General features: G+C 51.0%; 4 protein-coding genes across 4 annotated transcripts; 2 read left to right on the forward strand and 2 right to left on the reverse strand.

Moving 5' to 3' along the window:
* The first annotated feature begins 1498 nt into the window (after window positions 1-1498).
* On the forward strand, window positions 1499-6609 carry LOC100906370 (sorting nexin-13). Its single transcript, XM_029112127.1, has 15 exons — window positions 1499-1617; window positions 1724-1858; window positions 1993-2215; window positions 2353-2427; window positions 2556-2688; window positions 2809-3017; window positions 3357-3555; window positions 3660-3812; window positions 3897-4093; window positions 4305-4409; window positions 4499-4969; window positions 5102-5312; window positions 5417-5687; window positions 5879-6123; window positions 6257-6609. Exons 1-15 carry the CDS (start codon window positions 1499-1501, stop codon window positions 6607-6609), a joined length of 3099 nt encoding a protein of 1032 aa, XP_028967960.1.
* Window positions 6610-9611: 3002 nt separating this feature from the next.
* On the reverse strand, window positions 9612-14304 carry LOC100899853 (uncharacterized). The gene is made up of 9 exons (XM_003745572.2): window positions 14290-14304; window positions 14008-14232; window positions 13816-13901; window positions 13483-13722; window positions 11646-11814; window positions 11381-11517; window positions 10550-10673; window positions 10285-10392; window positions 9612-10162 (listed from the first exon to the last, which is right to left on the reverse strand). The coding sequence occupies exons 1-9, from the start codon at window positions 14302-14304 to the stop codon at window positions 10019-10021; spliced, it is 1248 nt and encodes a 415-aa protein (XP_003745620.2). The 3' UTR covers window positions 9612-10018.
* On the reverse strand, window positions 14203-16423 carry LOC100900135 (uncharacterized). Its single transcript, XM_003745574.1, has 6 exons — window positions 16267-16423; window positions 15358-15423; window positions 15156-15242; window positions 14868-15008; window positions 14542-14766; window positions 14203-14417 (listed from the first exon to the last, which is right to left on the reverse strand). Exons 1-6 carry the CDS (start codon window positions 16273-16275, stop codon window positions 14307-14309), a joined length of 639 nt encoding a protein of 212 aa, XP_003745622.1. The 5' UTR covers window positions 16276-16423; the 3' UTR covers window positions 14203-14306.
* A 2670-nt stretch (window positions 16424-19093) lies between these two features.
* Window positions 19094-22670, forward strand: LOC100899989 (uncharacterized). Its single transcript, XM_003745573.2, has 6 exons — window positions 19094-19403; window positions 20980-21040; window positions 21117-21253; window positions 21374-21499; window positions 21598-21726; window positions 21815-22670. The coding sequence occupies exons 2-6, from the start codon at window positions 20980-20982 to the stop codon at window positions 22001-22003; spliced, it is 642 nt and encodes a 213-aa protein (XP_003745621.1). The 5' UTR covers window positions 19094-19403; the 3' UTR covers window positions 22004-22670.
* The last annotated feature ends 3847 nt before the right edge of the window (window positions 22671-26517 follow it).

The raw sequence follows: 26517 nt of genomic DNA on the forward strand, positions 1-26517 counted from the left end.
ATGAGTTTGACACTCGTACAGTCGTACGGTATCTTGAGCATGAGTACGGCCGCGAGGAAAGTAAGGCGTACGATCGTACAAGCCGAGTTTGATGCCGAGATTCTGTTGTGGTGAAAGTCTCTGGCTGCCGTGTGCTGGTGGTGCTACTGCTGCTGCTGCCGCTGGCAAGACTTAGGTGGAGTGTGTTCCGCTCTCAGCAGTTCACAGCCACAGAGACCATGTTCCGCGATCAAGGGCCTCGGTCACGTTCATGTTCATGAAACATAGCCGCGATAGCCGATAGTATCCACCGAGCTTGGGAGCCCCTCCAGATCTTCTGCTCATCCAGAGATCCGGCAGATCTATTTGTTGAGACATTGGGCGGACTGAGTGATGATTGCCGAATGCGGTGAGAATCGGCGATGACGTCTCGCGTACTCATCGGCTGAAGAATCAGGCGCCCAAGGTAGGTTGGAGAATCGTCGACTGACGTTTCTGGTGAAAGTCACGCCTCCTGGAAAGATCAGGTGCGACCAGAGAATCAAATGACACCGAATTCCCACAGCTGTGGATTATCTGAATCTGTTCGTTCGAATTCTACACACTCGTAACCCTTCGATCAGCAACCAGGAAGTCTCTGGCAACTTCCTAGGGTCGCATGTCGATTAGTCTGACGCGCTGATCTTGCCGGGAATCCAATTGGAGGAAGGGGTCCAGCTCGCGTCAATGTTCGCTCCGAGGCGCGGTTTCCGAGTCGGTGGTTGCGCCAAGAGAGCTTTCATTCCGAGCCCGTCAACGGGAGTCGGGAGTCGAAATTTGGAGCGAATTCGAATCTTGACGCGTAAGAAGCGTCCTCGAGCAATGCTTCCGCAGAATCTATGAGGAGATTAGTCATTGCGGGAACTGAAGAACATACAAGTGATCTCGGTGGCAGTCCAGAGGTTATATGCTATCATCTCGAGAGGAGTATCCATCAGCTCACCTAGTTTGTGAATTGTTAATTATGGATGTATCCCTCGATCTCTCTGTCTTCCTTTCATCTGAAGTAGAAGTTTCCCAGAGATGAGATATACGGGCTGAGCTCGAATATGCTCCCGTGAACCTAGGTCGCGATTTTTTCAATGGGGCCAGCACGTAAAAGCGCTGACACAATCGTCGCCTGTTAGACCTAAGTGCAACAATTCACTTATCTTGGAATGACAGTTGACTTCTTTCGTGAATCAGCGAGCGAGAGGCCGGATAGGTGGATGCGATGAATGAAATATTTGATCCATGCATACAGAGATAATAACCGACATATCTTTATTCGAATGGGAAGGCTGGGAAACTTCGGGGAGATGGAGAGCTCAGCTCTCTCGTGAACCTTAACGTTGATCATTCAGTGACCCGGTTCAATGAGGGAAATTCGAAAAGATAAAGCGAACTGCCGATCATCGAGAAGTTGGACGTATAGTTAAATATTTATCTTGCGGCTAGCTAAGCAAGCCCATCCGAGTATTGAGTTGCTCGTTATCTCCAGATGACCATCGAGACCGCGGTGTGCTCTTGGCTGGCCGTTTCAGCGGGAGTACTCTGGCTTTGCCACGGCTACTCACTCATACTCGTTCTTCCGATCACGTTATTGAGTCTCCTCGCTGGGTGCGTATTTTATTTTCAGTCCGGATAGACGACTCGATGCTGTTAATGAGCGTCAGTGGCTCGTGCCACAACATGAAATTTTCTCTCATTGATTGCAATTTCCCAGGTTGGCTTCGATGAGTTATGTCTTCGAACTTGTCCGACAGAACGAGGAGACATCCGATCCCCTCACCGCGGCCTTGTGTGCCTCATCTCCGACTGACTCGCCCATCGGCTTCAAAGGCATCCCACATATCACACGGTGAGACCGTTGGGCGAATTCGTATCGGGCGAAACGAATACATTGGCTAGTGATAGTTGAAGAGCTGATCGCTTTTATTGAAATTGAAACAATTGGAGGAACTGCGGATCCTGACAGAAGGCTCTCAATTTCAGGTCTGTTCTTTCACCTTCCCGGAAACCGCGTCGGGAACGTTATCTGACGGGACATACAGTGATAGATGAATCGTTGTCGGACGTCCTCCAGTTGCTGTTCCGAGACTACGTCACGCCGTGGTACTCGCTGATCTCGCAGGATGAATCATTTGTAGCGCACATCAAAGACCTTTTCCATGAGGTTGTGGTGAACCTGTCCAACAAGGCCAGAGAAGTAGATTGGGTATGTCGCATTTGCTTGAGAGTGAGCTCAATCCACAAGGGGAACGTCGTTCTGGAGAAATTCTGGCACGAGGCCTCCATCACGTCGAGGGCTGACCTTCCATTGAGGAACTCCATCTGAAATTTCCTTCCCTACAGGTTTCTTATCTCACTGTCAACCTCGTGGATGACTTCGCATCACATCTACGACTCTTCAGACAAGCTCAAGCCAAGGTAAAGTTTTGAGATCATCGACCTCGTGAACATCAGTACGAGAACTCTCTCCGGTTCCGAATTGTGCCGCCGTCCAAGTCCTTATCGGGATGCTGAACAGTCTGACGAGACCGATCCCGAATTCGCAGGTGATGCGTAAACCTCAGCAAGAATCAGACGCGCGAGCGGAAGATCTCCTCCGGACTTTCTTCACCATGGAGACCGCTATGGAACGCTCACTCTGCCGAGACCTTGTCTGCATATCAAAAGAACGCGAAATTCGTGAGTGACTCATGATCGCCGATTGCGTACTAATCCCCGATCGAGCTCGAGAGGAGGTTCTGCCGAGTGTTTCTCGGCGTGTCGGAAAAGGAGGGCTAGAAATGTTTTTTTTCCTTGCAGAGTACTTGCAACAGGTTTCCGAAGTTCTACTCTACTTACTCTTACCCCCCGCCGACTTCCAAAACCGAGTCACACGCGTCTTCCTTCGAGAACTCATAGCTAATATCGTTCTTCTACCGGTCATCGATCTCATCACCGATCCCGACTACATAAATCAAACAATTGTTTGGATGGTACGTCAGCGTAAAATCTACAAATCCGATCCCGATGTGAGTAGCGAAAATTCTCTAGCTCAAGCACACAGCGAGGAATGCCGTGGAATCCCTTCGCACGCTGCTGCACTGATCTGGACTAGGACCTGAATGGGCATGCACGATTGGAATCACGTTCTAGGATGGAACTCTGGAACGAGCGCCGCTGAATAGTTGTCAAGGGAGAAAGCACTCCCCGAAGGATACTCAATATCTACCCAAGATACAGAGAATCAGATCACACAGTGGAGAAATATCGCTGCTGCCCCGCACGAAGGCATGGATTGCGTGTGTGCCAGGTTGCGTATTCGCTTCCGTGAAGGGAGGAGTTTTCATTCTCGAGAAATTCGTTTCCAGAACAAAGAGAGCGGCATCTCGTCCGACGACTTCATGGCGGTTCTCCGATGCACAGACAATTTGGTCGAGTTGACGGCCACCCTCGAGGTCGTGAATCACGAGATTGCGGTCCAGCGAAGTCGAGACAAAGGTGGCGAGCAGGACGAACAGGTGAAGCAGCAGCTCGCCTCGTTGAATTACGTCCGAGAAATTATTGAGAGTGAGTTCCCCTCGAGAATGCAGACGCGCCGATGGACACGGACACGCGATTTTTTTCGCGTCCACTTGAAGGTTCGACTAAGTTTACCCAATTCGCTCTTCCAGAACGCATACAGCGTCTTGAGGACGGAACGTGTGATAACGATGTTGCCGGATTCCCATGTCAGGACGACCTGAAGAAACTCATGGCAGGCGAACTTTTCAATATACCCTTTGAGGATATTCTCAACATGAACATCGCCTTATCTTACTTTATTGGTGAGTTTTTGTCGCCTGAATCTGCCATACGAGTCACGGCTTACATGAAAACCCCATTACGAAGAACTCTCGCTTCTCTTCCAGAATTCATGACCAGCATCAATGCCCAAAACTTGATAATGTTCCACTTGCATGTCGAAGGTTTCAAAACTTCGGCGGAACAAACCGCATCGACAATGCGAGCTGTGGGAGGCGATGCCACCCCCTCTCGAGTTGAGAACTCCATCAAAAGTCAGCGGGAAGCCGCTCAGCATATTTATAGCACCTATCTCTCTGAGCAGGTGAATTCCTACCTCGAATAATTATTGCTGATGGAGAGGATCCGCTCTCCATCGTCGTTCAACCATTCTGCTTTGTTCCTTATATGTTTCACAACAGGATTGGATAAAGTGAGGGGTTCACCAAGAGACAGCGCTCTGATCATAAGCCCGTGTACTCCTTGCGGGACCAGCGGGGAAGAAATGGAGGAGCTCACCCTCTTCGTCTTTTCAGGCTTCCCCACGTATCAACGTTGATCAGAGACATATCAAGAAGTTCCTAAAGAGATTCTCCTCCGAGAAGTTCAACATGAACTGGTTCGACGACATTCAAGCAGAGGTGGGCCATCCGAAGGGCTTGTCTGAATATCGTAATCGATTGTGAATAGATTTTTCTCGCAGGTAATTGGGAACGTCGATCCGTTGCAGGTGATGGAGAAAATGCAGGAACCACAATACTATGCCGCTTTCAAGAAGAGTTATTATTACATTCGGTTGCTGGCCGAGCTCGATTTGATCACCGATCAGAGGGAGCCGAGCGTCAAGTCCGACGAGGACATGGAGTCTCTCGGACTGTCTTACGGCAATCGGTCGTACGGCAGCGGAGAGGATTCCGCAAGTCTGAACAGTCTCGAACCCGGTGGGGAGGACGTCGAATTTCTGACTCCGCCGCCAGATGAGTTTCTCGCGTCAAATATGCCTCCTCCGCAATCGCCCAGCGCTGAGTCGTACCTCTGTGCCTCTATCTACAATACGGGAATCGTGCGGCGAGGTACATCGACGTACGCCTTGTACGCAATCTCCGTCACGAAGCTTGAACCGAACCAGATGGAAGCAAAGTGGTGTGTCTTCAGGCGCTATTCGGATTTTCATGACTTCCACACAAAGCTTCTTAAACTCGTAAGTCCACGAGAGAGTAGGCTTCCCCGGCGCCCCCGGCGAAGCTTCGTTGTGATCATTTCTTCGTCTCGAAAGGCACAGTGTCATCGAAACAGAAAGATTCCGGCTGACAGGGACAAATTCCCTCCCCAGTTTCCTCATCTTGTCACGACGGCATTCCCCGGTAAAAAGACGTTCAACAACATGTCGACAGCTTTCTTGGAGCAGCGGAAAACTCAACTCAACATGTACCTCCAGAGTCTACTGCAGCCGAGCGTTCTAAACTATAAGGAGAACGCAGACATGGCTAGACTAGTGGAACAATTCCTGGAGCCTGGACGATACGAGCACACGATTAAAAAAAGTGAGAGGGACCGCGCTTTTGGATTCCGGCGTTAGTCCAGGACTCGGCTGAGTGGGGCCGCTCGCTGTCGGTCATCTAACGTATGATCGAATTTTCTTTCGTAGCCAAACGCGGTATGAACGCTTTCGTGAACCCGCTGAAGACTTCCGTGAGGACGGTCGGATCGATGGTCAAAAATGTTCCCGAGAACATATTTGACGGATTGAAAGACGGCCTGGTACGGGTGATGCGATCGAAACCCGCGGAGCATTTCGAGGACAACTCCAAAGTAGGAGCGGGCATCGATATCGATGTCGACGACAATATCCCATTCAGAATCCTCCTGCTTCTGATGGACGAAGTGTTCGACTTGAAAACTCGCAACACATGGCTGAGGTGAGCCTCGTCTATTGTATTCTCCAGGAATTTCTCGCTTTGAACTCCGATAATATCCTTATCTCGTATGTCACTAGCTCGTACTGCTGATGAGTAGATACGAGGGCGTTCAACTCAAATCAAGATTGCGACTTCAATGCTTTTTCCGCTCTTCCCTTTTCCCACTTCCTCTGGCGACTCGAAATCTGAAGACGTCGGATCATCGTCATTTTACGTCAAATCGTCAAAACCACATTTGGAGATACGATAAATCGGAGAATCGTCGAGTCTGTGGCGGAGCTGACCTCTTCAGAGCAGATCGCGGAATACGTCAAGACCTTCAAGAACGCGCTCTGGCCCAACGGCATCCTCGCCGAGCAGGGGAGAGAGCGCGACGCGAAAACTAAAAATCGCACAAGAATCGCCGCGAAAGTTCTCCTATTGTGCAGTGTAACCGGTGAGTGGTCCGATCGGAACCGACTCACCGATGGGCGTTGATGAAAATCGAATGCTCTCGAGAGGGAAAATGGGAGAGGCAGCAAATTATTTCGTGAACAGATGCTCTGAAAATGGTCTGAATTGCCTTACAGATGATCTGAAACGAATAATCGGAAGTGACACAACACGTCGAGGGATGCTGTGCGTTTTCGAGATGTTCCAGCATCAGGCCTTGAACAGGCGTCTCGTCTACGTACTCATGGAAGGAATGCTCGCGTCTCTCTTCCCGAACAACAAGTTTTGCGAACTATTCCGTCAATGGCACGCGCCCTCTCCAACCATATCCATGGTCAGCGTACACTCCGGCGGCGGAGGTGCGAAGTCTCCTCTTGCGACGCCCGAGATGGCGCATCGACAGATGCCGTCTCAGCTTACGACGGCCGCTTCGACCTCTTCCGCGACCAGCTCAGCGACGACTTCGAACCTTGACGCTGGCAACAGATGACGCTACCAAGAGGCGGGACCTTCTTCAGGACGGCCTGCCTCAGGCAAAGACGCCGGTGCACAAGCAGCTTCCGCTGCCGCGAAGCCTAGCGCAGAGACGAAGCGACACAAACGACACCATTCGAATTTCCTGTGAGATCCTGAATCCATGATCACCAGTATCCGGAACTCGAGCAGCGGGGCCGAGAACCGGTACTCGATTTGAGAATATATCAATTTAGCGCGGAATGGGAAGGGTTCGATGAACGTGTACTGTGTTGGGGAGTTTATTATCCGATGTCCTGCGCAAGGGTTCCCACGTCCGTCACAGGCACCAGCCGCTGGCGTCGAAATTTCCCGAGGCGAGTGATCGTAGGAGGAATTTGTCTGTGATTTAACTAGTTAATCAAGTCTGATCGGACTCGCACAAGCCGGGTGATCCTTCCGAGATGTCGACCCGCTCCCGGCCAGCGGGAGGTGTTGGAAGATGCCTTATTTGTGCTTTGAGAAAATCTGCTCTGAAGACCTCTCGGAAGGATGAAACTCCTCCACTTGCTAGCTCGCCAGCTCGAATGCGGATTGTGGGGCGCTTATCTAGAAGTCTAATCCTAAGCTGGCGGCGCGACGGAGTTACGTGATTCCCCTGCTGCAGAAAAGGGGGTGGTGTACGAATTAAGGAGTCGGATCGCACTGACTGACGACGCCGACTCCGCGCCGGTATCGCAGCGGAATAACTCAATGTACAAAATAACCTTCACCTCCTAGGCTATTGACGTGGCATACTGTTCTGTGATTAGCCGGACCATGGCGCGCATATCCGTTTCCTCGATTAGAGTTCTGCGTGGCCTCTTCTCAGGCTCAATTCTACGCGGGTGTCCTCGCCGCTAGCCTGCAATACACTGTCCGCCGAAAGACTGAAGACAGCCCGTCAATGTTGCGGCTGTAATCATTAGCTGACGAAGGTTTCACAGGATTGACCGGAATAAGGTTGCCGAATATTGAAGCCAGTGTGATATTGTCCCTCATCTCGATTGATTGCGAATTCATCTAGCTGAGCAAGGAACGGACCGAATTTTCAAAAGAGTCCTCAGCGTGGGGATCCCATCTTTACTTTAAAAATATTCAACAGCATTTCGGATCGAATAATCAGAGATCGTATCTTGTTTCTCAATCGGCCATCTATCTTCGATAGAATTAAATGAGCATAAATGACTCCTGACTTGAATGAGTCTTCCTGGGTAGTAATTGAGGAGTCTGAAAAAGAGATCCGCTAAGAGCATCCTGAGAGGGGAACGCCGCGCAAACAATGCCGAGATCGTTCGGTACAGCAGCCAAATTCGACCAGATCAATGACAGCGATTCCCCTAATTCGATCTAACACAGTCAGATTACTCGGCAGCGGCATGAAATTACCCCGCAAGCATGAGGCCATGAGGAACCCAGGCTTGATTATTAAGGTAAAGGTGAGCCTTGGAATCTTTGAACATTGTTGTGGCTAGTGTTTCCCATGTTTCCCGACGGGTGTCATCATTTGGTGTACCGTGTGATCTGATTCTACCGCGCCAAAGCTCTCAATCGTGCCGATGGCCGAGACGTCGAGATGAATAATGAAGTTGCAATAAGGAAGATAATAAAAATGACGACGTCCACCCAGGGCTTGGGCTTCTTTGTGGCTGCCGCGATATATTGTTCAAGAAACTAGCGGAACCATTCGAGGTCAGGGGGCAAAACAAGACACGCGTGGAATATAAGGTTACTGTTTATGAGTGCTTCCTCCATACTTTGTAGGGTTTTACAACGAATACCTAGAAAACCTCCGCGTCTCCTCCTCATTTTGCATTTATAAATCGCGATTCGAAAGACGCTCGATCGAACTCCCGGGGACTCGTCTCTCGGGGACGTTCTACGGGTGTGATGTCACAATGTTTGGGAAGGTCGTCCAGTGAAGGAAAGGGTGTGAGTGCCGGACAATCTGGTGCGCCCCGCCATCATCAGCTCACGAAGTCAACGACTCTCGTCGAATATTCGAAGCTATAGCATGTTGCAGGCACTCTTCTCCCGGAAAGGATTCAATTTCTGATTCGGGAAGCCGACGTAGAGATAATCTTCGTTTTTGCGCTCAGTCACATAGGCTAAAAGATCCTCGATCGCCCGAGATGCGGGAATCCTCTGCTGGTTCGCTTCGCGCCGCAGCTGTTCCACCTGCTTCCGGAGCTGCTGCAGCGACGACATTTTCTGATTCGAATCTGCAAAGTGAACGACTTGAGGAAGTACCGAGCGGCTCTCGGCAGCTTAGGCGGGATGTATTCACGCGAATAAATCAGCGAGGAACGCGATGCGGTTCGGCTTCGTCGTAGCTCCTATGGTTTCCTAGTCCACTGGTGCTGATACGGACATGGTGCCGACACAGGGCTTCTCGAAATATCAAATCTAAATGTTTACGCTCTCAGCCCGGAGAGCACGGCATCTGATCCATTTCCATGGATCAGATTCCATTGTAAGAAATCGAAAGCTAATCGAGGTTACTATTTCATCGATTGATGTACTCGTTCCCATCACCCGCAGTCCGTTTTGATCACTGATTAATTCCGAACGATCAGAGGAATTCGCTCTTGAGATAGAAAGGCAGCTTAACACGGAGCTGTTTCGGTAATTCCGTGTAATCGAACGAGACTTACTGCAATCCAATTTGAAGCCGTCGAAGTGTCAATCGCAACAAGTAGTTGTTGTGTTTCGACTCGTCAGTCGCACTGTGCAGTGTCTGCTCGCAACGCTGACGGAAAGCCAATGAGCGTTTACCCTCACCCTTACCAGTGGCCGCTCAGCGAACTGCGGGACACCACCGCTCCTTCGACGAATCTCGGACTTCAGGCGACTCTCGGGATCAATCTGTTCCAACCGCACCGCTGCCAGCTGGCCTCGGCCTGAAAATCGTCTTCGGCCATCAATTCCCGACGTATCGATCTGTGCGACCATCCAGGGTTTGAGAGATAAAGAACGAGTCGTCCGTATGAACACAGAAATTATGAGCACTTTATTATGAGCAAACTAAGATTGTGCTTCCATAAGTGTAGTAAGGCGATTCTCTCCCAAGAGCTCCGAGCTCATGCTCGGTTTCCAAATCGAAACCGTCCCATTATATACTTGAGCATTTGAGATATTCATCGCAGGATCACTATGATGTCTGAACAACGGAGCTCGAGATCCAGCTCCGCGAACCAGGGCACACCGGACCTCTGAGGCACTCTCCGAATCGGAAACTGATTTTTCGGGGAGGGGACGCTCGAGGGTTAATATTACTAACGCTATCAGAATGAAAGACTGATCCACTGCGACCGCGAAACAAGAGCGGTCTCGGAATGGCAATTCGGGCTATAACAGGAGCGCCTCGAAACACTACCAGATCATAGAGCTGGACAATTGACTACTTTCTACTTGGTCTGCTGGATACGATCCATGACGTTCTGACTTCGGCGAGATTGGGCCTTGTTCAAGTCAACGAGCCCTATATCTGTTTGCTTATCACTCTCTTCGTATGAAGTGCCATGGACGAGCATATGCATGCGAATGATCACCTATGGAGAGGACCGAATAATCATCCAATCTATTTTCGAGCCTGTCGGGAAAAAACGCAACGGGGAGCATGACGATCAAAACGAAAGAGTTGAGCCAAAGAAAACTGTCTCGGGCCATTTACCTCGGGCAGGAGCACTCGCACGACGTACAATATGTTGAATCCGTGCTCCTGATTGAAATGGTCCATGCATAGTTTCCTTATGAGATCGAGCTGTGTCGGAGATACCGCCTGAGAACCATTGCTAATGATGTCAATTTGGACTTCCCTAGATTTGACTGATCGACTAACTGACTGATTGTGAGTAACAGCAGCCTCGTCGATTGTTGTTCCGAGCATGTTCCAACAACGCGGTTGGTGCGACATCCGTTCCGAAACGGACACTCACCGTAATTGGGATGGCATTGTCGAGGAGAGCGCTTTGCTCGTTCATGAACAAAACATGTCGCTGTCTTAGCGGTTCACCGACCGCCACCAACGGTATTTCGTGCTCCAGCTTGTAGAACAGATACCTGGAAGGATGTTAGGAGATCTCATAGCGGTACGATCGAGAAACGTCTGACGAGAAAGTTCTCCCGGCTCAGAGGGAAGCATGCATGACATCCTTGTACAGCGGACTCCGCCTAAAAAAGGCGGCCTAACGGAATGACCCGGCCCATCCGGGTAAATCAGGTCGGGTTCTGGATGATTGCAACCTCCGCCTAATCGAAGCAGAATAATCCAGCCCCAATGCCTTCTAATTAAGCGGAGTCCGCCGTATTGAAAGTTCTATTGGAAGGATCATTCCGGGTGAGACCTCTCTGAAACTGAGGCTGGAACACAGGGTGCGGGAAAAATGGCAAGAAACCCTCGTATATACGGACTCAATCCATTCGTTAATATAGAGCAGGTACAGCTTCCATGGGACGTTGTAAGCAATCGAAAAATTTGGTTTCGACCGCAGCGTGTCTCGAACGATCATTATCGACAAGCATTCACATGAATTCACTTGAACTCGGTCGGGACGGTGGAAAGACGGTGAAGAGGTTGTGATGCAGAGGGAAACAAGTCAACAAAAGAAGGGAACGCCTAAGATTTCTCAGGATTCGATCTGAGCTCCAAGCAATTAAAGAAAGCTCAACGTGTGAGTGAGAATCCGATCAAGATTCCTACACAGCTATCGAACTACCAATTTGACGGAGCGGCTACATGATAACTAAGATCGGGTTTCACATCGCACCTGATGTGACTTTCGGTGAGACTCTTCAGAGATCTGAGCCTGGAAATCTCAGCTTCCAGCAGAGAAATCTCTTTGTCGGAGTAGGATTTCTTGTCGATGCGATCTTGGTTCTCTTTTGTCCAGCCGAACATCAAGTCCTACAGTCGGAGAAGAACATACCACGTCGCTCGTATAGAATTACATACGTCAACGAGTCGATGCCGATATCTAATGCCAGTGTTTCCGAAAGTGGAGAGTTCACGAAGTTGGACAAGAAGTAACTTACAGACATCAAACACTTCTCGGGGGCTGATGCTTTGTTGTGTCGAAGTCTTTTTTGTGCGTCTGTTTTCTCCGGTGACGCTTCCGTACGTTTACGTCTGACGGTGCGAAGTTGGAGCGGAGGTTCCGGGGAAAATGTGTTTTGACTCGTAAGCGTCGTGATTTGCGAGGGACTGAAAAAAGGGAAATCGTCAACCGACTCTTCCATCGCCGCGAGTCAAATCATCAGCACCCTAAGCAATGTTAGGTCCGGGTGATGGGGTGGGACGTGGGACACAAAGGAAAACAGAGTGACGAGCGGTCTTCTCGATGACTCGATAGCAAGTGATTTCGTCGTCATCAGATTCATTGAAAACCGAATATTCAACGGCGCGCCGGTGGTACGGCGCGCTGACAGCAACTCGGTCCCAGCATCTCTCCCCTTCTCAGGCCGTAGACCCGCGAGTGCGCGATCATCCAAGCGGGGTCTAATCCTGTAAGACCGACGTAGCGGAGGGGTACTCGGTACTGCAGGCGGGTCCGGTACATCGCTGGCAGTTTCTCGAGTGAGAAACAGGAACTCAAAAAGGTCAGCAGGAACCGGGGGTTGATGATCCCGTGGAGAGCAGCTGCGCTTCCAAAGCTGGTTTCGATGACGAATGAGCGCTCGGCCTTGTGTGCCTCAACTTTAACCATGACTGGCCCAATGAATTGACGAATCGTCGCCGTTACCCTGCTCCCATCAGCGAGAGCGATCGTCACAGTTCTACCCGATGGAGAACGAGCGCGGTTTGGCGCTACGATGACGATTGTAGTACGCTTCCATCTTTTCCTGGCCCTCCGTACGAGGAACGTCAACAGGCCTCCGCGACAAAACCTCCAGAGGGGATCTGATCTTCCGGCCGAAAAATACTTCGGGCGGGTTTTCGCCACCGATTGTGGATCGGCGTATAGTTATACGCGGCCACAGCGGCATCTAACGAGGCAGGATCGGAGGCGATCGCGTTTTTTTACGTCCCAACCATCCTTTCCGCTTGACCATTACTCTGAGGGCAACGAGGAGCGCAACGGAGATGAATGATGTAGAAATCCGCACACAGGTTAGCGAAATCAACCGAGACGAACTGGCCGCCGTTGTCTGACACCATGGTGTCAGGTGGCCCGAAAAGACGGAACGAGTTGCGGAGGTAGGCGACGAGAGCTCGGCTAGTTGCCGGCGAGAGCCAAACCGCATCAACGAATTTGGAGAAGCTGTTGACGTTCCTCGTGCGGAGGGCCAGGAAAAGATAGAAACGTACTACTATCGTCATCATGGCGCAAAACCGCGCTCGTTCTCCATCGGGGAAACTGTGACGATCGCTCTCGCTGATGGAAGCAGGGTAACGGCGACGATTCGTCAATTCATTGGGCCGGTCATGGTTAAAGTTGAGGCACAAGGCCAAGAGCTCATTCGTCATCGAAACCAGCTTTGGAAGCGCAGCTGCTCTCCACGGGATCATCAACCCCCGGTTCCTGCTGACCTTTTTGAGTTCCCGGTTCTCACTCGAGAAACTGCCACCGATGTATCGGACCCGCCTGCAGTACCGAGTACCCCTCCGCTACGTCGGTCTTACAGGATTAGACCCCGCTTAGATTATCGCGCACTCGCGGGTCTACGGCCTGAGAAGGGGAGAGATGCTGGGACCGAGTTGCTGTCAGCGCGCCGTACCTCCGGCGCGCCGTTGAGTATTCGGTTCTCAATAAATCTGATGACGACGAAATCACTCGCTATCGAGTCATCGAGTAGACCGCTCGTCCCACCCAATCACCCGGACACCCGGACCTAACATGCAATAACGAAACAGTCTAGCGACGAATCTCACCGATATTGTAGCTTGGAATCAGTGACTCCGGAGGGCTCATATGCCTCATCGTGCTTTGCTTTCGTGTCTGGGGATGCTCCCAGTCTATTCGTTCTTTTCATTGTGGGTTTGTAAGAGACTCCTGATGTCGCCTCCGAAGTCCCACCCGCTGGCACGTACTCATTCACTTCGGGTGACTGCTTCCGACTAGGTTTGTAGGTGGCTGTTTTCGAAATCTTGAGAGTTCTCGAAGCGGATTTCCTGTAGAGGAGCGTGAATTCAAAATGAAGTAGTCCTATTCAATCAGAATGCATATCGAAGTATCCCCTCGGGTAGGTTCTCCCCTACACTCACGTGTTGATCTCTGTGGGGACGTAAGTAGCCTTCATTGAGGATGCCGTTTTCGAAGGGACGTACTGTTCCGCTCCCCTCGTAATCGCCTGTAATGTGAGGCATTTGAAGCAGTTCGAAAGAGGATACCCATCCACCCCATTGTTTCGAAAGCTCTGAGGTGAGGCGAGCGCGTTTGATGATGAAAGCACCTACAATTCTCTTTTCCTTAACTGTAGGGACGTATCCAGCAGCGTGCTCAGCACCGTTGGCTCGCCTGTCAATTTTGCTAGGGCTATAGGTCAAGGAGCTTCCGCTGACCCCCGTGGGCACGTAACTTTCGACGTCTCGGGTCGCACCAGGAGCGGATGGCCGGTATCTCGCACCAGAATCTTTTGATTTCTGTTTCGTAGGTGTCTTCTCATCGGTGTAGGTTTTGCTCTGAAGAGTTCAATCGATAACTCGAGATCTGTTAGCAGAATTCGAGTTTGGCAATACTCGCTCCAATTTCATTGTTAGTGGGCCAAAATGTGAATTACCACATTTACCTCACTATCCCCGATCGACGGATTTTTCGGAGGAACTTTTTTCCCGGCAGCTTTTGGCGAACTTCTAATCGGTTTCTCCTGCGGAGAGAAATCGAATGAGGATATGGTGAGGATGGCGAAGATGCCAATCGGAGTTAACGCCGCTTCGGAGTACGCAAGGCGAAATCTGTGACCTTCAGGAGATTTGTTCTCATTCCCATACCGGAGATCCGAATTTTTCGTGTTCATCGATATCCTCGTCGAACAGACTTTGGTAGAGTTCTCGTTTACGCTCGCGAGCCGGCGAGAGACCGACGGAACGCGGGGTGACATTCAAACTGGGTCTTTGCAAAACTGCATTGCGTGGCACTTCGATAGGGGAGGCGCTGAGGTCCACCACAGGCTCCTCGGTAATGAACAAGTAATAGAGACCGAGATGATTGCGGACCTTCGGGAAGAAACAACTTTCAGAATGAACATGAGTCGAAGTCGAGTCTAGCACAGATGTCGCCAGAGGCCACATGAATGACGTTGGATTCGATGGGTGACCTTTTTGAAAGTTCCGCCGTAGTTCAGGACACCGTCGATGAAGTCGGGCGACGCTTTCCGTCCTGACCGCGGCTGCAGAACGCTCATTTCGGTTAGCGACGGATCGTGCACAAATTGGATTTTGAAGCCGCTCCGTGACACCTGATGGGAAAAGAAATTTTTTTATCTGTCCAGGTTAGCACCAGAGGGCTCAACAAAATCTCGATCAGTTCCCCACACAAAGACATAGAACTGTGGAGCGGCGAAGTTGAGAAGGCCGTTTCGGAGCCAAGTCGAGCCTATACTCACCGAGATATTCTCGAGCTTGAGATCACTCTCATTGGAAACCTGACCGAGGGCTTCCCGAACCATGTCCCGGATGAGATCTGCCGACACCTGTATTTTTTTCCAGTCACTAATCATCAGAAGTCTATACTCCCAGTCTCTCGATATTAAACGCTTCCAGAGGCAATAGAGAATAGAGGATTGGACACTCGTCAGTGGTACTCACGTCCAGTCTGAGTGAACTTTGCGCCACGCGACATGTCACGCTGTAGCCATAAGCACTAAGCCGGATCTGGGGGACAGAAGAGAAATTACGATTTCCGCGGAGTCGTCAACTGGAATGCGGCTCTGATCAAATCCCGAGTCTGAGGCAGCGAGATAAGGTTCCTTCGAAGACTCTGATGTAGAAGTCGTCTTCGCCGTACACGTGGATTGGATTGCGCAATTGGTCCACAAATTTTAGCTTCTCTGAGCTATCACCGGCTGGGGAAGTACGACTTATCGGGATTTCCCGGACGTGGACCCCTCCGGAGCTGCAGAATACTGAGTAGAGTGGAATAAACATCATCATGACACGAGACGTTCAATCTAATCCTGTTCGAGCCTGCGGGGAATCCTACTTCGATGCAACTTTACGACAGGGATTCTCAAGGAAGAACACTCTTAATCGGCAGACCTTCCGGCAATTCATCAGGCTGGATTCTTGCGGATTCCCTAATTGGGCTCCTGCTCCCTTATTCTACGAGTTTCTCTCGAACTTCTCGACGACTCATCCGTACGGTATTCAGCTACTCCATATGTCCGAGCCGTCAAGGGCGATGACGAGTCCGACGGAGTTCATAAGATATCCAAGAAAATAAATCCCAGAACTCCCGTAACGATTGAGTACGATTTCGAACGTTACCATCCACACTCGGCAAGAGGCAATGATCTCGGGGAGTTCGAGAGCGGATTCCACCAGCATATTGTCATGAGCTCCACACGATCAAGGCGCTCAGCCCCTCGGTTTTCATCAAGAATGACCGATCTTGTAGCCTTGCATATTGTCATACCGGGGTACTGAATCTGAACCCAGAAACATCGTCGAATTTTCGGTAAAGTTTTCATGCCCAGTACAGATTGTTGATTCACTCACATCACGCATGACGCTCGACGGTCCCGAGTGCCGAGTATCGGCACTCAATGGTTGTAAGCCTGACACACTCTAGCTCGCGGTAACATCTATACAATCACTCGTAGATCGACAGAAACAAACATCATTGCCTCGCTGGGAGTTCCGCATATGGACCATCGGCGGGATGACGTTCGGCGCGCGGCCATCTTCTCGAGCGCGAAGTCGTTTGAAATTCGGGCGCGAAACAGAGTTTTTTGCAGCTCCGAGGTCTGATTCGTTTCGCGAGGAATTCTCCGTTCGAAAAGTGCAGGTGAGTTGATTATCATCAATAGAATCACTGCTGTGCGGCCGGTTAGCACCGGAGAGCCCAAGACGAGACCATTCCCTACAAAATGCCTCGTCTTCGCTCAAGGCGGCGCGGCGCTTCGGAAACTCGGGGCCGAGACCCTGCAAATCTGATTGACCGAGAGCTCTCGCGCAGAAGGAAAAAGGGGGGAGCACTTCTCGTCGTCCACAAGCGACGGATGCTTCGCTTCTCTTCGGGTTAACGAGTGAACGGCCTACAATTTTTCGCGACTTGGAAACCTGTGCGAGTACAACTTTACACACTACCGACTGCTTAAGCCCATCATGCCTACGGTTCCGCGATGGAATCACACCGAATGTGAAAGATCCCTTTTGTGATCTACTTTGGAATCATCATTCGAAGGGAATTCGCATCCTTAAGGCTGGGACTGCAGCTTCGTTCCGGCTGTCACACTTTCGATGCTCAACATTTATCGGGTGCATGTCGGGTTGCGGTTTCGGCGGAACACATGCGAAAAAAACTCGGATGAGACCTGCTGCTCGGCGAGCTGATTCATCCATCGCTTTCCCTGCCTGCTCCTGATCGGGGACTAAGTTTTGCTTCAGTTCAGGAAGGTTGAAAGAGTGACGGACATTGTTATTGACCGCAACCAGTCCAGACTCTTGCTCGACCTTGCTTCTGTCGAGGGGCTTCTGAGCGTTCGTGTAGAGTAATCCGAACGTGATGAGTTCTCTAGACCAGCTCGCCAATCTCAAGAGCGCTCCCGGAGTTTGAACAGGTTGTCAGACTTCAATTCGGAATAAAGAGCACGCAAAGCGGAATCGACAGAGCGAGGGGGATCCGCAACGAGATTCGCGGCGACTACCCGAGCGGAGACGATCTATCTCTTCGGTTTACGACCATTCCCATTGAGGACGCTGAGTAGGGTCCGAAAACCATGCAAGGCCCAAAATTTTGAATTCAAAGAGTGTGGGACTGTCTTCCTACTCCCCATTTTCTGTGATTGAGCCCGAAAATGCGAGAAACTAATTACTAGCCCGAGCCGATCAGAGTTTCGCCATCATGCAAGGGGCCCTCGACCGCGGCGGCTTTGTCGTTCGAAACTCCAGTATAGACATTGATCCTTTGGAGGGGAAATTCGGCTGCCCGCTTGTCTCCGCAATCGAACTCAAGCATTGTCCCTAGCTCGCGAAAGAAGCCAGTCCCCCGGAGACCCCGAGCGTTTTCACGGCCTCAGGTTGGAGTACGAAGCGACCCTCGAGCTCTCTTTAATTCGCGAGCTTGCTCCTCTTCGCTATCTCACCAGCGTCAAGAGACGCAAGATGCCGATAGGACAGCTCCAACGGCCCCAGTCCCAGGCGTTCTGGACCATCGCCAGCGCTCCATGATGTTAGAGTGAGGAGATCCGGACGAAGAGCTGTGTTTCGAAATGCGACCCGCGGGTTCTAGCTCATTGGCAATTCGAAAGATCGCCTCCGAAAATACTAAATCGGACAGATTCCTCCCACATTGTCCGCGTTAATGGGATAGGATCGTCGAGATAGCAAAAAATATAGTCATCAGCGTTCAATCAGAGCTATCGTGGGACGCCGGGATGGGCTTCGGGGGCTCATCACTCATTACGCTAGCATGAAAATCTCGAGCGGAAGCTACACCACCCTAAAGGGGCGCCTGACCGCCTGATCCCGGAGGTCTGTGATGAGAATATGGCGTCTCTTTCGCACTCTCGAACGTCCAGAGGTGTCGTGATTAGCACATCGAGTGCATCGATTCAGCTCCGGTCTGCGTCTAGTCTAAAGGACGATTGGCATCCCATTAGGGACGCCCGCTGGTGCATGAGCTTCCGAGCCTTTTCTCCGAGTCCGCGGAGTCGATCAGCTCCGCCGATCCGAAATGAGAACCATATGGTACTCCTCCGTGAATTCCCAATGTCGCGAAACCTCGAAGTGCCGTCTGATCATGCCCGCCGGGGGGACTTTCGTGTGAAATTGAGATCAGCAGGCTGAGCTGGACTCTTAACAGAGCAGTCTGAACTCAGGCTGGCGGGGCCGCGGTTTCGTCAACTTGCGACTTCGGCCCTACCGATCTCTTCGGAAGCCGTCAGAATGTACAGCTAAGAGCGATTGACCGCAGGGCGAATGTCTTGCGAAAAGTCCGCTAGGAGAATCTTCTGAGCCTGAGACACGAGCGGATCAAGAGCAAACCCTCCAGAGAAATCTGTGCGGGGCGGGAATCTCCTTGGAAGAACTCCATGGCGCTTGCTCATAGTCGAGAAGAAGGCTGGCTCCTCTCTGCCTCGCTAACTGCGTTGACAAACTACCGCTTGTCCGTCGTGTCTGCGGAAATGGTTGAGTTTCCTATCAGAACGAAGCGGAGCCACCGCCAGTCCATTCGACCGAGCAGTCTATATTCAAAGCTTTTATCAATGCTCTCATAATCGTGCCTCGGTCCCCCGACAGCTATAGTGGGCTCTTGGAGTGAGTACCGTGAGCCAATTGAGAGAAAGCTGTTTTTTTTCTTCTACTACATCATGACTCTCAGGCGAATGAGCGAACGGACGCCATCAACCCTCCCTCGCGGCACACATCGTCCCGACAAGCAGTCCGTCAACAGAGCATCGCCAAGCCAGCGCTGTGAACGTCGCCTCAGAACAGTCCGTGCGAACGCAACGAAGTTCTTGAATCGAGTCGAGCTCTCGAGCGACGTCTCTGATATCTTACTCGAACTCAAGGGCCGAAGCTCTCAGCCGTGAACTTCTCTCCAGGAGCTGCTGGTCGAGCATTCCGGGATAAAGTGGGCCACAAGGCCATCGTCACGACCTGTCGAAGAAAGTTATCGGAACTCCGTGAAGGTTAGCGTGAAAATAGTGCGCCATATTTAGGTACATTCTTGAGATTCCGCATTTCCGAACAGTCGAGTTTCCGCCGATCATCTGGGAAGACGATTTATTCGCTCGTTTGTGACATATTTCTCACGCGGTGTTCCCGAGACAAAGCATGTGGATGTTTGTCTGGATCAGCTGAGCGACTTCAACCACGAAGATCTTGAAAGCCGCGTCAGAGAACTAGCGCTTCGTGAAGGTTTGAGTGACTTTTTTTATTTATTTCTCGAACGATGAGTATCGAACCGTCCGATCAATGTCAGCCACAGTTTCGAAAACAGGATGTCCTCGAATTTCTATAGTGGCGATTTCATCTCGGATCATGTTGCATCCGAGCGATCCGGATCATTTTGAAAGAACTCCGACTCTCTCATGGGCCGTGCGACCCAAAAGCTCGCTCGGTGAAGAATACCGTATGAATCTGCTGCAACGATCGATGGCATTGATACAAGTACTCGAAGTACTAATGAAGAAGTAACATTGCTTGGACAAGATCGCAGGATTGAATGCGTATACAGAGTCCGATGATCTGCTTCCCTCTCTAGGTAGTATGCATAGAGGAGAAAACTTGATGATGATCGATTCCCGAGTCACGCTCCCGGCGGTGAAACCTCGTAGTGCCGTGGGTACCGTGTGCTGGCAGGCCGTCCCCGCAGAGTTTCAGAATGGAGATGTGATGAGTGATGAGTCATGCTTGCGTCCAGCTCCGTCTACGCAACGAATCAACGGTGAAGAACGGGAATTCGGCTGCGGTCCGTAATGTCACAGATAATCACCCGGGAGCGGATACTCCTCTCGATGAATCACGCCGGAATCTCCCGCCAAACTTCGAGCGAGAAGTTTTTCCACGCGTCCTCCGGACGGAGCGATTAGGATGTCTCCCATCATCGTGCAGAATACTTAATTCGGCAGAGTCCGAATGTTTGATTCTCGTGATAAACTCTCCGTGGCTCGGTGATTCGAAACCCCATTCGAATTGTCGACTCGCCTAACCATACTGGAATTCGCACAGCAATCCCTGAAATCGGAATTCCTGGGTTCTCGAAGACGATCGGTTTCTCTCTGAGGGGCAGCGAGGGTAGTCTCCCCGATCGGTCGAGACACCTCGGAGAGGGTAGGGGGTGAGAGCGGGGATGCTTTTGTGCGAACGAACCCGGAAGCAGAAGACAGTCGTTGTATGTATTCTTAACACGACCTCGTCCGGGAAAGGACTCTGATCGCCGTAGGCGGCCTCGTACGCCTGATATCCGCAAGAAGAAAAACTCTGGTCGAGTCTGGATAAATAATTAGTTCCCGTGTAAACAGACGTGGCCCGGAAAGGTAACTGTCTCGCCCTAGTAGTTCCCATCCGACGCTTCAGGATCTAGCTGCGCGATACCCCTGTGGTCCGATTGTCGCCCGGTGAGAATCAGAGCCCGAAAGCGTGAGCGATCTCCCAGGGTCTGTCGATCGGGAAGGATTTCGCCTGAGTTTTGATCGCTTGCGACGAGAAACCAACAGGAGGTTCAGATCCACAGGCTCAAGAACTTGATTCGAAATCTTACAGATGGATCGACGAATCGGGCTATCGGTGTTTGTGCTGCTCGCTACCGCGATCGGATATTCGGGTAAGTCGACTTTCATTGATCTTGAGTCAAATGGAGTCTGCTCTACGAGTGACTTCTCAATGAAGTGTTTTTCCAGCGGGAGGTGATATGTCGCTCGTACAGATTTGCGAAAAGGGGAAGGGGCGTGAGGATTTCATGTCAAATCTCTTCGATCACTTGAGATCTGTGCTCAAGTCAAACGAGCCCTTCAAAATGGAAGATGATATCCGACAGGTGAGAGGCGGACCAACTCGAATGCCGTATCGAGCCGGGCCCTCGAAGAAAACTCCCCTCGAATATCTCGAATAATGTTTGCGGTGAAGCCGCTTATCCTAATTCAGTTCCTCATTCCAGGTTCTGCGACTATACGACGGCCGACTTTACGGACTTTCCGATTTCTACCTCAGGCACGAGCCTCAAGTGGCTTGCTTTGACGATGTCGCCAACGTTGTATTGGTGTTTTCGTTCAACAACACCAAGGTAGATCTTCCTTGAATCGATGCTGCATAGTGGGGTCCGGCGTCGGGTTTGCGCTCGACTATTTCGGATTTTCTGAATTTTCGGTATTTGTTCTTTAGGTGCACTACACATGGAACTTCGCGGGTATAAAGCAAATCACTGGCGGCTTCTGGACGCTGGCGGATCGAATCACAGCAGAAGTTCAATTGAAAGCTCCAGTAAACCACAATAAGCTTACGAACTTCGAGGTAAGCGTGACACTAATTTCGATTACCTTAGAGTCGGTTCCTGAGAGTCATGATCCGAGTCTGATCCACCTCTTTTTATTCATTGTAGGTCGAGAGAGTGAGACTCACGGAGCTCCATAACATGAGGGTCCAGGTTGATGGTGTCCAACCTTTCGCGTGGCTCGGCACTCAAATCGGCACTGTCGGGACGCTGATGACCAGAGATAACTTGAAGAAGTTCCTCCAGACAAACCTCGACATTATTTTCAAAGAAATCTTCGCTGACTTCGAAGTTTAGTTCCTAGATTCCGCTATCAAACCGAGCTCCTCTCAAGTTTCATTATTAGTTCGCTGCTTCGAGAGCCGCCTACACCCAAAGTGTTCTTGAGCAGTGGACACGAAGATTCGTGTCGTGGAACTCTTGTCGCAAGCTGAAGCCATGGGGACGGGATCGGGGTGCGGACATCTGTGCTGAATACGACGAATTCATTTCTTCCGTTCCATCTACAAAATTACTCAAAAGTAATCTGAGCGGAAATTGTTATTCTCGTTGATACTTTTGTCTCTATTGCATGATAAGATGTATTTAGGATGTGACTCATACCGTCGCGTTGCCTCCTGGACCGTCGAGCTCGAAAAAAAACGTACACATGGTGCTCTCCGGATGCCAATACGAGGAGAAGTATATTTCCGAGAAGAGGCTTACACAGGAAGCTGTCATAGATTTTTGCTCGCTTCTCGGACTTGAGAGGGATGCCAACTCAATCAGATTACCGGAGAACTATGGTCCATCGCTCCAAGTGATCCGTGGTAGCCAAAGCGGAGAGCTCCGAGAAACTAAGTCCCCCATTGTGTGTTCTTGATATGCCTCGAATGCTATGAGAAAATCCTGCTTAATCCATGGAGACACATGATAGGCTCTGGTCGCAATAAAAGACGATGTGTCGATGCGGGGATACTTGATACATATCTGCGGAATCCTTAGTCAGATTAGGGGTCATTAGGGGTCCGGAAGTGGCGTCGACAAGAGATGCTGATGAGGGATGTATGCTCCGTTTTCATGGGCTCTCATTATCGGGAGACCATGATTCCTCACGGTTTACGCGAGCAAGTACCCGCTTCCCTCTGCTCGAGCAACCTCGAGAGATGAGGGTACGCGTTCAGATAGCCGCGGAGCTGTCACGGAAAGAGCCGCCGATCCGAGGAGAACAAGCGTCATCTGCAACTATGGAAGCACTAAAGTTCCTTCGGCAAGTCGCTCCGAGAAACCGCCTAAACGGCCCCTGCCCAGGAACGGGGAGGAAAACATGGCTCCGTGTGCTCTACGATCGAGATCCGTCAAATATCGTCGCGGACCCCGGAGATCAACGGAGTGGAAGCCACGGGCTCGAGCCCCTCTTCGGAAGACACTTCGACGGTTGAAGTTTTTTCCTGTCGACTACTGCCCCACAGAAGGATTTCTCTTGTAGCTTTCAGCTCGATAGCCGCTCCCACCGCTGCGTCCACCGCCTCGTCTGACGTCGGAGAGATCGCTGCTCGTTGCGCGTCGCAGATATCTATCGGTCACAAGTAGGCTTCGCAAGAACCCGCGAATTTCTGGAACCGCAATGCCAGAACCGCGGGCGAAAACCGCAAAGACCCGCAAATCGCGGTTCCTCGGGAAATTCATGCCCGAATCGACCCGCCCTCTTTTTTGAATGAATGAACCCGTGACTATGCATGCAATCGATAGATAGAAGCGGAATCGGACTGATTCTCGCCTCTCCTCGAAAGCATACACAAGATTTGATAATTTACACTCGATTTTTCCGCTTCAGTGACTGTTACACAAGTAACAGATGATCTTCCAGATTCTTCCTGATTTCGTCCATCGTATTCGGTTTTCCTTGGAATCACGGGCCGCTAGTCTTAAACGCTCGATTACCTCGCCAACGGGAACACTGAGTGAGAGCTTCTGGGATCCGCTGTTGGATCGTCTCGAATTCGATCTCTCCCAGTGCTTCATCGTCCTAATCCTCTTCGAGTCGGAGACCGACGTCGTCCGGATTCAAGAGGACGGCAGAGTCGAAGGCGAGCGATGCACGTCAACTTGGCCATAGCGTCAACCGGGCCAGACCGTCAACTGGGCCATAGCGTTAACTGGGCCAGACCGTCAACCGGGCCACCAGTTGATTGGCGAATATATAAAGAGAATCTTCGGAGCGAAGAAGGAATTTCCGGCGAGACTCACGACTGCCACCGGAGAGCAGCGCTTTTCCCCCGAATCACCCTCTCGTAGGATCATTGGACGATTTTTGGGAGGGAATAGGGAACACAATTTTTGATGAGCGACCAAGAATCGGATGCAGAGGAGGAAACGCTGACGAAAGACATCAGCAGCTTCTCCACCTGAAAGACATCATCTTCTATCATGCGATATTCCTGCGATCATTGTTACGAATTATGAATATCCATTCATCAGTTCCAGCTGCAGCGATCCCTGATTTGCAGAGAAGACAAAAAGTTTGCTGCGGATCAGTCGAGCGGATACTGACCACGGTGTTCGTTCACACAAGCTTCATTGTTATTCATCGAATAGAGTGGAGTGGAGTCTTGACAAGCGATCTACTTCCCGCGATCAGAAGCTTGCTGAGGAGTTTCCGCGGTATCAGCTGCTCTTCGTTTCAACGCTGTCTTCTTTTCTTGAACTTCGACTTGTGATGCGTTGGCGAAGTCGGTATGGCGTCTGCTCACTGAAATTTCGCCAGAAACGGCATTCCGGTGAAGGCGAGCCAAGCACTTTCTCGACTGATTATTCTTGAATTGACATCTCCGAAATTCCGTGCTGTTGTCGCTGCTGAGTTTGACGAACACATACACGAACCCTTCGTGAAATAGCTTTTCTCTCCCACGTTGACTTTCCACGGATGCCGACATTCCAGTATGAGCCTATATCTGATTGATGGCTAACCTCGAAGTTCAAATAAGGAAGCTACGGCTTCCGATAAAACCGTGCCGACACAATACGCGCCACGAGGCCCGTGCTTCTCGCGAACAGAGTACGCGAGAGTGATGCGCAAGTCATGGACGTTATCCTGCAACGTCACGAGCGACATTTCGATTCGCTCCGCGCAGCACCGAACTCTCGAGCCGAAAATCGTCTCAAAGACTATCCCTTGCGCTGCGAGCGTAGTCATGCTATCTCGAAGGGTTCTATGAACAGTCAGTGAACCGAATTCCAGTCCGAGTGCTCCGCATAGATGCGGCGGGTCGATAATAGGAGGGAGCAGATTCGCGAGGTCCGCGCGCAATCCCCTCCGGATAATGCATCGTGTATTTCCTCATGCCGGGATTTCTCGTCGACGATTCAATGCAGATCCCTCAGATGCGCGATGGTTTCACTTCTCGTGTCATCGATTCGTGAAACCTGTGATTCAGCGACTGCATTCAGGTTAATATCACGATGATTATTTATTCGTCCAGGGAAACTCACTCTGCCCGGAGGGGAACCTCGACTCCGATAAGACGAATAGACGAGATTGGCAGCTCGGTTCGAACTCGGTGATATATGCATGGTAGATCATACTGACCGGTCTCTGAAAGAATCCCACACCAGACGTCTAGCGTGCGGGATCTCCGCAGAATCGATCGCATCAATAGATTCTCGTGCGTACACGCGAGCTCCCAGAGAAGAATCATCAGGCGCTCCGGAATGAATGAAGCGTCGTTGATGGGTTTGAAATTCCCGCAGAATAGCCCCTCTTCGCTCCGAAGATTCTCATAATATTCGCCAATCAACTTGTGGCCCAGTTGACGGTCTGGCCCAGTCGACGCTATGGCCCAGTTGACGCGCTCCGCACGAATTGATTGATGCTGATATTGGACTCGCAAATCAAGCGTAGTGCGTCGCTCCTCAAAGTATTCGTTGCATGGAGGAACGACCTCAGCTGAAGTTGCTTCTTTCTCCTCCGGGGGGGGGCGAGGGTTCTCCTCGGTATGCAGAAGCTTCCAACGGGAGTGCCGATGCCGACATGGGTTGTCCTTCGAAGAAAATGCCACTCTGTGTTCGATGCAAGGTGAATGAGACAGAGTTGAATGAGACTCACGTCAGGTATACTCGTTTTTCATCACCATATGAGATTCTTCGGAGGACTCTCCAAGTCCGTCAGCGGAATGCTCACCCTCGTGCAAACGTTACACTGTGCTTGATACGATAATCATCGGGCGACTTTGGAATGATTGGTAGTTTCGAGAGCTGCTCGTTTCCTTGTTCCGAAGTTAGGTGATCTTCACTGTGCGGTTCCGGACCCGCCGGAATCGCGGTTCCGGAACCGCTGCAAAGCCTAGTCACACGGCCCTGCTCTCGGAAAACTCTGAACTCCGAAGCTCTTGCGCAGAGAGGTTTGAACACATGGAGCCGAGAGCGCCCATGGGATTGGAAACATCGAGATCTTAGGTCTAATTGGATGCAGCAAGATTTGATGAACGAGCCCAGGAAGTCCGGATAAGGACCCCTCCCTGAATCGGTGGGTCGGAGGTCGCTACTCAACGACTCGCATCGAGCCAAAGAGTCGATTGCTGCTCGAAGCCCGCCCGGATTCGATCGGATTGCCCATGAAGATCATCCAGGTCGTTGTGCACGATCACCCGCGGACGAGTCCGATTCCGATCACGCTGGGATCGCCCTCATCTTCATGCGAGGATTATGCTTCTCAGGTATACTCCTGCGAAACGGATCGCCTCTCGACCGAACACTCGTGGAGCCTCGAATCGCTATGCATAGACTTGACAAACGGACCTCCGATGGTTTACGTTCCGCAATTTAGCGATTGA

Source organism: Galendromus occidentalis, unplaced genomic scaffold, assembly GCF_000255335.2.
Source record: "Galendromus occidentalis unplaced genomic scaffold, Mocc_1.1 scf7180000077484, whole genome shotgun sequence".
Taxonomy (NCBI): Eukaryota; Metazoa; Arthropoda; class Arachnida; order Mesostigmata; family Phytoseiidae; genus Galendromus; species Galendromus occidentalis.

Excerpts from the sequence above, each read along its gene's own strand:
- LOC100899989 (XM_003745573.2), top strand. The coding sequence starts at position 20,980 with ATGGATCGACGAATCGGGCTATCGGTGTTTGTGCTGCTCGCTACCGCG. Across the intron at positions 21,254-21,373 it reads TGGAAGATGATATCCGACAG|GTTCTGCGACTATACGACGG; the intron begins GTGAGAGGCGGA and ends TCCTCATTCCAG. Across the intron at positions 21,727-21,814 it reads ATAAGCTTACGAACTTCGAG|GTCGAGAGAGTGAGACTCAC; the intron begins GTAAGCGTGACA and ends TATTCATTGTAG.
- LOC100900135 (XM_003745574.1), bottom strand. Across the intron at positions 15,243-15,357 it reads AAAGTTCACTCAGACTGGAC|GTGTCGGCAGATCTCATCCG; the intron begins GTGAGTACCACT and ends AAAAAAATACAG. Across the intron at positions 14,767-14,867 it reads ACGGCGGAACTTTCAAAAAG|GTCCGCAATCATCTCGGTCT; the intron begins GTCACCCATCGA and ends TTCTTCCCGAAG.
- LOC100899853 (XM_003745572.2), bottom strand. Across the intron at positions 11,815-13,482 it reads GATTCCAAGCTACAATATCG|TCCCTCGCAAATCACGACGC; the intron begins GTGAGATTCGTC and ends CCCTTTTTTCAG. Across the intron at positions 11,518-11,645 it reads CCGAGAAGTGTTTGATGTCT|GACTTGATGTTCGGCTGGAC; the intron begins GTAAGTTACTTC and ends CTCCGACTGTAG.
- LOC100906370 (XM_029112127.1), top strand. The coding sequence starts at position 1,499 with ATGACCATCGAGACCGCGGTGTGCTCTTGGCTGGCCGTTTCAGCGGGA. Across the intron at positions 3,556-3,659 it reads CGTCCGAGAAATTATTGAGA|AACGCATACAGCGTCTTGAG; the intron begins GTGAGTTCCCCT and ends TCGCTCTTCCAG. Across the intron at positions 4,970-5,101 it reads ACACAAAGCTTCTTAAACTC|TTTCCTCATCTTGTCACGAC; the intron begins GTAAGTCCACGA and ends TTCCCTCCCCAG.